The sequence below is a fragment of the Megalobrama amblycephala genome, linkage group LG5 (genome assembly GCF_018812025.1).
Source record: "Megalobrama amblycephala isolate DHTTF-2021 linkage group LG5, ASM1881202v1, whole genome shotgun sequence".
Lineage (NCBI taxonomy): Eukaryota > Metazoa > Chordata > Actinopteri > Cypriniformes > Xenocyprididae > Megalobrama > Megalobrama amblycephala.
This window is the reverse complement of record NC_063048.1, coordinates 15669530-15678650: the sequence shown is the minus strand read 5'-3', so window position 1 is coordinate 15678650 and position 9121 is coordinate 15669530. Positions and strand designations below refer to the sequence as shown.

Sequence of the window (9121 nt, the reverse complement as noted above, 5' to 3'; positions counted from 1 at the left end):
CTGAAATGAATAAAAACATTGTGCCTTGGACAGTTATCTTCAATATCACTGACTCACAAATGGCAAATGGAATATGTATAAAAGTAAATTCTTAAAGGTACACTATTCCAACTTTTTTTTGTTCAAAATAATTTTTGTCTTACCCTGATTCACTATGGTAAGCCTATTATAAATGTTTATATTTTAGACCTGCCTGAATTATTTTTGTGGGAAATTGCGTACATACGTCACTCACCTGTGCATATCTTGCCATATCCATAGAGAAAGGTTTCTCTAGCTACTTTGACACGTGTCTTGTGTGGGAGTGGCATAGGCTAGTTGTTACTACGAGTGACAAAGGTTGACATGGAACACACTAAATCTCGAACCTTCAGGGAATCACCCATTTACAAAAAAATGCCAAACAGAGGAGAGTCTGCTGGCAAATAGAGAATGCAATGGAGCTTGTAATAAATCAAGAATAATTATTGGCTTGGCTTTTTGGAGATGGATAGAACTGAGGGGATTTTAAATGTTGTGTAAAGTGACGTGGTTATGGCGTTTTCATTACTCAACAGGTGAATAAAGTATTTTATTGAACAGATAAATTGCCATTTGTAGCTGTCTAAAAGAGTTTATTGTAAAGCATTATCTATTGTGCATGGGCATAGCTACCCCATTGAAAACCGGTTCACCCACCCCAGGTGCCCCCCTGATTCTGTGTTTCTTGTATAATTATGAAGTGGTTTATTTTGCAATTAAAACATACAATATAATTGGCCAAGCAACAAGACGAGCAACGATTTTAGAATAATCCTGTCAAATTGCGTCCCAGAGCATTGTTTATATTTGTTCAAATTTACTGTTCGTTTTGCTGTAAAATAATATAAACTTTCAATTCAATTCAATTCAATTCACATTTATTTGTATAGCGCTTTTCACAATACATATCATTTCAAAGCAGCTTTACAGAGAATGCATGTCAACGTTACAATTTAAAGAATGCAGTTAGAAAATAATGTAATATTTTAGGCAATTAATTTGCAATCACTGTTAGCAGTTTAACTGAATGTAGAAGCAATGAGTTCCTGGAAAAATGAATTACATATTAACAATAATTAGGATATAGAAATTGTGCAATGTGCATGTTGATCCAGATGATTGTGTCTTCTGAAATCCTCGCAGGAGTTGGCGCCGTCTCTTCATAGGTGTTGGTCATCTGAGGTCTTCTTAAGAGGCGATAGAAGATCAGTTAAGTACACAGGAGCTAAACCATTTAGAGCCTTATAGGTCATTAGCAATACTTTATAATCTGTGTGGAACTTAATAGGTAACCAGTGTAGAGATGATAAAATTGGTGTTATATGATCATATTTTCTTGACCTGGTAAGAACTCTAGCAGCTGCATTTTGTACTAATTGTAGCTTGTTTATTGAGGAAGCAGGACAACCAGCTAATAATGCATTACAGTAATCTAGTCGAGACGTCATGAAAGCATGAACTAACTTTTCTGCATCAGAGATAGATAACATATTCCGTATCTTAGCAATGTTTCTGAGGTGGAAGAAGGCTGTTTTTGTAACATATGAAATATGATTTTCAAAGGACAAGTTGCTGTCTAATATAACACCCAGGTCTTTAACTGTCGAGGATGGAGTAACAGTACATCCTTCTAAATGCAGATTGTAGTCTGAAAGATTCTGTGTACAGGTTTTTGGCCCAATAAGTAATACTTCAGTCTTATCTGAATTTAATAGAAGAAAATTACTAGTCATCCAATGTTTTACTTCTTTAATACATTCTGTCAGAATGGATAATTTAGAGATTTCATCTGGTTGTGTTGAAATATATAACTGAGTATCATCGGCATAGCAGTGGAAACTAATTCCATGTTTTCTTATAATATTGCCGAGTGGCAGCATGTAGATTGAAAATAGCAGAGGGCCTAACACAGATCCTTGCGGCACTCCAGATTTTTCCCCGTTTATATAAACAAAATTGTGACCGTCTGATAGGTACGACCTAAACCACCGTAATGCCTGGCCCTGAATACCAGTGTAATTTTGTAGTCGATCTAGGAGTATTTTATGATCTATAGTGTCGAACGCAGCACTGAGATCAAGTAACACTAGTATTGAGACACTGCCTTGGTCAGAAGCTAGAAGTAAGTCGTTTGTAATTTTAACGAGCGCAGTTTCTGTGCTTTGATGAGATCTGAATCCTGACAGAAATTTTTCATAGATAGCGTTTTTTGCAAGAAGGAGCATAATTGGACCGACACCACTTTTTCTAGTATTTTAGACATAAATGGAAGATTTGAAATGGGTCTGTAATTTGCTAATACGTTTGGATCTAATTGTGGTTTCTTAATGAGAGGCTTAATAACTGCTAGCTTGAACGGTCTTGGGACGTGACCTAGAGATAAAGACGAGTTGATAATATTGAGAAGAGGCTCTTCTGCTACAGGTAACAATTCTTTCAGTAGTTTAGTGGGTATTGGATCTAATAAACATGTTGTTGGTTTAGACGCAGTGATAAGTTTATTTAGCTCTTCCTGTCCTATAGTTGTAAAGCACTGCAACTGTTCTTGAGGGGCGATAATTGAGGCTGAATCATAAAACTCTGTTAAAGGTTGTACATTTACAATTGTATTTCTGATACTTTCGATTTTCTCAGTAAAGAAAATCATAAAGTCATCACTACTAAACTGTAATGAAATGTTTTGTTCTGGTGATGTCTGATTATTTGTTAATCTAGCCACTGTACTAAACAAGAACCTTGGATTGTTTTGGTTATTTTCTATGAGTTTGTGAAGATGCTCAGCCCTGGCTGCTTTTAGAGTCTTTCTATAACGGGACGAGCTGTCTTTCCACGCGATTCTGAAGACCTCTAAATGAGTTTGTCTCCATTTGCGTTCTAGATTACGAGTTTCTCTTTTGATAGCACGAGTAATATTGTTGTACCAAGGTACAGTATTTTTCTCTCTAACCTTTTAACCTCCAACAGTATCTAATGGAGTAGTGAAAATGGTGCACATACTGCTAGTCATTTTCTCGAGATCATGTGTGTGTTTAGGTACGATGAGCAGCTGAGACAGATCAGGCAGTTTATTTCGTGAATTTATCTATAGTTGTCGGGAGAATTGTTCTGCCTAGTCGATATCGCGGCGCAATTTGACAAATATCATCAGTATGCAGTACGCATGTTACAAGGTAGTGATCAGAGACGTCATCACTTTGCGGTAGAATTTCTATATCAGTTGGATTGATTCCATGTGATATAATTAAATCTAGTGTATGATTAAAACGGTGAGTGGGTCCAGTGACGTTTTGTTTGACCTCAAAGGAGTTTAGTAAATCTGTAAACGCAGCCCCTAATGCATCATTTGTATTGTCTACATGAATGTTAAAATCTCCAACAATCAGCGCTTTATCAACATTGACCAATAGATCTGAGAGAAAGTCTGCAAACTCTTTTAGGAAATCAGCATAAGGCCCTGGAGGTCTATAAACGGTAGCTAAAGCAAGAGATAGTAGCGACTTTTTACTTCTGAGAGTGTAACATTTAGCATAAGAATTTCAAATGAATTAAATCTGTAGTTTGTTTTCTGAGTAACATTAAGATTATTTCTATAGATTGTTGCTACACCACCGCCACGGCCAATCGAACGGCATTTGTTTTTATAACAGTAGCCAGGTGGACAAGACTCATTAAGACCGAAATAATCATTTGGTTTAAGCCATGTTTCAGTAAGGCAAATTAAATCAAGACTATTATCTGTGATCATTTCATTTATAATAACTGCCTTAGGTGTCAGTGATCTAATGTTTAGTAGCCCTAGCTTTAGAAATTGTTTTTGTTCAGTAATTTTGCGAATTTCTGGTTTGATCACGATCAGATTTTTTCTAGATCCTTTATTTTTATTGTTAAACCTCACTATTTGGCGAATAGACACAGTTTCTATAGACTGTACTACACTCACATTTCTATCAATTAAGTGGGCAGAACACAGACTGTGATTTGAGGTTTGACTTACTAGTCATACGGTGCAAAGCGTCTTGGAGATGTTCTCTGACAGAAGATCAGCTCCGATGCTGCTGGGGTGCAGTCCATCCGCACGGAAGAGCCTAGGACGCTCCCAGAAAAGATTCCAATTATTTATAAAGAGCAGCTTCTGTTCATTACACCAAGACGTCAACCATTCATTTAAAGCAAATAATCTACTGTACCTTTCATGTCCTCGTCGGTACGTTGGAAGCGGTCCGGACACGATGATCCTCGTCGCGGGCAATGTGGCTCGTACCGTCTCGTCGGTACGTTGGAAGCGATCTGGACACAATGATCCTCGTCGCGGGTGATGTGGCTCGTACCGTCCTGGTGTCGTTCACCCCCGCGTGCAGCACTACAGCTCCGATGGTCTCAGCACCGTTGAGGATCGCGGGAACCTGCGCAGCGACATCGAGAACACGAGCACCAGGAAAACAGTGACTGCGCACCTTACCTTTGGCTGTGGTAGCGTGGACGTGGTGGACGATGGAGTCTCCGATGACCACAGCGTTGCGTTCCGCCTCGTGAAGAGGGGAGAAGCGGCTCCGCGTCGAGACCTCGAAGATCGGGGGCGGCGGAGGTGGAGAGGTCCTGGTCCGAGGCCTGGCTCGCGCCTTCCGCTGCTGAAGAACCCAAGGTCCCTGGTGTGACGGCGCCGGAGTGAACGAGGGCTGGGATGAACGCGTTCTGGGTGCTCGGGCTCTGTGCAGAGAAACACATGGCGTAGAGGAAGCAGGAGTGCTAATATCACGCTGCAAACTTACCAAGGAGCGGTGAGTGTCAGCACGGGAAGTTTCCAGCGCTGTCTGCCGCTCACGTAGCTCGGCCAGCTTCTCGAGAAGGGTCCGAATCTGTCGCTCCACATCCTCCAGTTCCAACTGCACCGCATGCAGCTCAAACATGTCCTCACCTGCACACAAAAGTAGAGAAACATCCAATACACTCTCCATTAGAAGAGATGAACAATAATATAGTGAGAGAAGAGCACAAATGCTAGAGTGACCACGCCGCTATTGCTAATGGGCTAAAGCAAATAGCGAATGTTCGGGAAGTCAGATAAAACTAGTGATATCAAGGTAATCCGAGTGTTTTTTTATGTAAAATATTGTTGGGGATGTGTTCCCCCGCCGAAAAAGAAAGAGTGATATGTTATAAGTTTGATTTTAAGAGACAAAAACAGGCAATTAGGAATCAGCTCGACGGAGCTCTAGCTCAAACAGCGCGGCAGCAACAAACAGGAAGTGACGTAAGGGTTGTGCATCGGCACAAAAAAAAAAAAAACTTGACAAAATATGGGTTACATCATTAAAACGGTCTAAAACTCATGCTTCAGTTTTTGACTTCAGTTTTACTATAAAGATTTGATAACTTTAATATTGTAACATTGGGAGTCATGACGACAAGGGGTAGGTCCAAATGCAGGCTTTATTAGAATGAGCGTAGTCGTACAGGCAAGGGTCAAACGCCAACAAACAGAAACATAAGGGCAAGGAAGAAGAGTAATCCAAGTCACAGGCAATGGTCAAGACAGGCAGCAAATGATCATCAAACAAGGAATAAACAGTCCAGGGTCAAAAACAAGGCAAGGCTAGGAACTAGGAACAAGGAACAAAGATTAACACGGAAAACATACGACTAAACAATACTCAGCCCCGTGTGTATGTCTGGGCGCAGTTTATATAGGGTCCACTGATGGGAAACGGGTGCGAGTGTGTGATTGGTTCCTAGATGGGGAATTGTGGGAAATGTAGTCCAGAGTGATGTATGACCGTGTGTGCAATGAAATGGTGAACTGGCGACCTCTGGTGCGGAGTAGCAGGAACCAGCAGGCGCCGGATACGTAACAAATATAAAATATGAGCCTCAGCTACATTCATTGAGATAAAACTTCTCGGGTCACGACTGTAACCCTGGTTCCCTGAAAACATGGAACAAGACACTCCTGAGACACGTTTGGAGAACGCCTCCATGTGACAGGTGTCTAAAGCAATAGTCAAATAACGACAGCCTATGACGAAATACTAGTGCAACCAGGAAGTATTTAAGGGGCGACTAGAGAACATATCATCCACTTTTTGTCTGAAGGGACTGTTAGCAGGCAGACCGGAGGCTTGGCAAAGAGACGCAGTGTCTTGTTCCCTGTTCTCTGGCAACCAGGGTTACAGTCGTAACCCGAGACATTAACTTTCGCAAGGGAACTCACACTGCGTCCTGAGACGCATTTGGGGAACGAAATACCCATGCCGTCATGCTGAGGGGAGTGCATGCCAAGAAATTACTGAGGCAATTTCAACATAAATACCAAAAACCACTCAACCCCTTTTGGTCACACACTAGGCTGTCAGTGACATTATTACCTACAGCCAATGCCCAAGCTAAAAAGCCTCAAAGAGGCCTCCATTAAGAATGGTGGCCTACCAAGGCCGCTTAAAGGCTTGGGACCAGCATCTTCACATAGAAGGGGTCCCTTTAATGGAATATGGCCAAGGAACTGAAATGATCCCCGGCCAGTCACTTTTCTGGGGGACATAAGTAGAACCACCAGGGAGGCCGATCTAGTCCAAATCATGATCTAGTCAGGCCAACAACCTGTCTGTTTCAAACAAAGTCTCTTACAAAATCCACCTCAAAGAGGTAACCCAATGAGAGGGACTGCAAAAAGGCAGTAACCAACTTGCACCGGGCAAGAGACGGGCATCCCAGGGAGTAGGACTACAGAGTGAATCTATGCACTGTGGAGGCTGGGTACTCCACCTAATGAGAGGTGAACCAGGAGCCGATCTATAACAGGAGACTTCAAGAGAAGCTCCTAAGCTTACAGACCAAACTCAGGAATTAGGTCGTCTAAGGACAACCCACACAAGTAAGGGAGTATCAACAGCCTGAATATCGATCCTTTAGGGAGGTCTCGCGAGAGTCCTACTTTCCGACCAGACTTCAGGAGCACAGTACTGTAAGAACAACCCTCAACACGAGGACGAGGGGAGTACTAAGCTCGACAGGGACAAGTAAAACCAAGCTCTAAGCAAAGAACCGCTTAGCTAAAGAACAGAACAGCCTGAACAACCTGATATTTAAACAGCTCAAGGGAGATAGGATAGTTAGACAGAAAGCTAAACCTAACTCCCCCTAAAAAATGCTTTCAAGGAGGCCCTATGGAAGTCAATTACTTGATTGCAGCCACTAGAAGTATTGCAGGCTTAGAATACTCCTTCGCAGTGCCAACACGAGACGTGTACTCAGCATATTTCTTTTCTACTCTCAAACTAAGGGGAATACAAAACCTACACAGCCGAGCTGACGAGGAGGCCTTTAAAAAGGGAGCGAACTCAACTCACCATTCAGAGGGGGAGAACCTGGTGCGCTCAACCTGAGCAGCAGTGGTGTTAAGAATACATGGGGCATAGAGCTCTGGGATCGAAGTGACTCTAGAGAGACCCAAGGACAAGGGGAGTCATAGTATAAACCTTATTAAGAGCTAGCTCTGGAGGAACGGGGGCCTCAACAGTCCAAGGAGAGGCCCCAAAATTAGACTCCACAACTTGATAAAATCAAGGAGTTACTCACAGTAGAGATTGCTGTAAGGCCTACAGCTACCAGCAAGGTAGAGAGCGTAGGCTTCAGCATAGAGCTTTCTACTCTCAAAATGAGAGGAAACTAGGGCTGGACGATTATGACCTAAAATCAAAACCTCAATTAATTGAACATTTTACCTTGATTACAATTAATGAATTATTATTTTGTTTTTTGTTTTTTTTTTTGCCCTCATATTTCGCTTACAAGGTTTGTACTGTAAATATGCTTGACTATTAAAGATGGAATATTTTTTCCTATTGAAAGAGTGATCTGACATCATACTGTAGCTCACTTTCACCAGTTATATTATCTATAATTTGTAACATTTCTTGCAGATTTCTGCTCGTTGTAAATCAGATACAAATAAATTAGCACAGTACCAGTACATAATGAGAGCGATTGCGTGTGTGAATTAGTCATACCATCTCTCTATTAATTGTGAAGCTGTGGGTTGTAAATGGTTACTCCAAAAGTAGAAAAATATATGCTATAATAACTTTTGAGTTTCTAAGCTACTTTAGTAATAAATCACAGGACAGAGGACAGCGCTGACAACTAGTTTCTGCATTCCTCTGTGCGCGCGATCTTCACAGCTACTGTTTGTATGTGTGTCCGTGCCACAATGCAGCTCTATAGAGAGGGCTATTATTATTATTATTATTACATTTTTACATAAATGGGGCAATGTGGACATTACAGAGTGTTAAGGCATGGGTATACTTCATTTTCCACGTTCCTCTCTGTCTCGCGCACAGTTGAGTGCATGAGTAGTTTCAAAGTATAGGCTTTCTCTTTTGGCAGCTAGTGCAGACAAACGTGTTCGGTGCGTGCACAATATCATAAATCTTATCGCATTCCAGAAACTCCATTATATGGACAAAAGCATCAAGATATCACTGCAGCTGAATAAAATACAGATGGAACTAATAGAATGACTAATGGAACTTTGAGACAATAAAGACGATTGTGACTATATACAGTTTATCTGTGTTCTTCGAGCCATCCCAAGCAGGGATGGGCAAAAATACATCAAAATGTATTTTAAAATAAAATTCATTTTGAATGTATCAAATAAACTACAAAATACAGCAGCCACACCATGTATCAAAATAAACTACTGTATTTTTATATTTTGAAAATACTACAAAATACTTTTACAAGGGAGCATGAAATTTCTTCGCAAACCTTCCATCAGTTGGCCCATTTGATCTATCCCTTCACCATTACACTGACTCAGTTGATTTAAGTACACAATGTTTGATAGCAACAGCTTTTCTTTGCCCGAGTCATGCAATAAATCTGACATATGCAATCAGTTAAAGGCACAAATATGTAGGATTTTTTAGATTAAAATATTCAAAAACCACTAAAACAATGTTATATTTTTTGTTGACTTGTACACTTACATTATTCCAAATGTTTCCAAGAAATTCTAAATCCAGAGAAATAAGCAATTTTAACCAGGACACACACACTGTGTCCGTGTGTTGCCTATCAATGACATCATTACCCTCGATTT

General features: G+C 40.8%; 1 protein-coding gene across 1 annotated transcript; it reads right to left on the bottom strand.

Annotated features, from left to right (window-relative positions):
- Window positions 1–1149: 1149 nt before the first annotated feature.
- LOC125268558 lies at window positions 1150–6026 on the bottom strand. Its single transcript, XM_048190834.1, has 2 exons — window positions 4016–6026; window positions 1150–1208 (listed from the first exon to the last, which is right to left on the bottom strand). Exon 1 carries the CDS (start codon window positions 4974–4976, stop codon window positions 4212–4214), a length of 765 nt encoding a protein of 254 aa, XP_048046791.1. The 5' UTR covers window positions 4977–6026; the 3' UTR covers window positions 1150–1208; window positions 4016–4211.
- Window positions 6027–9121: the final 3095 nt, after the last annotated feature.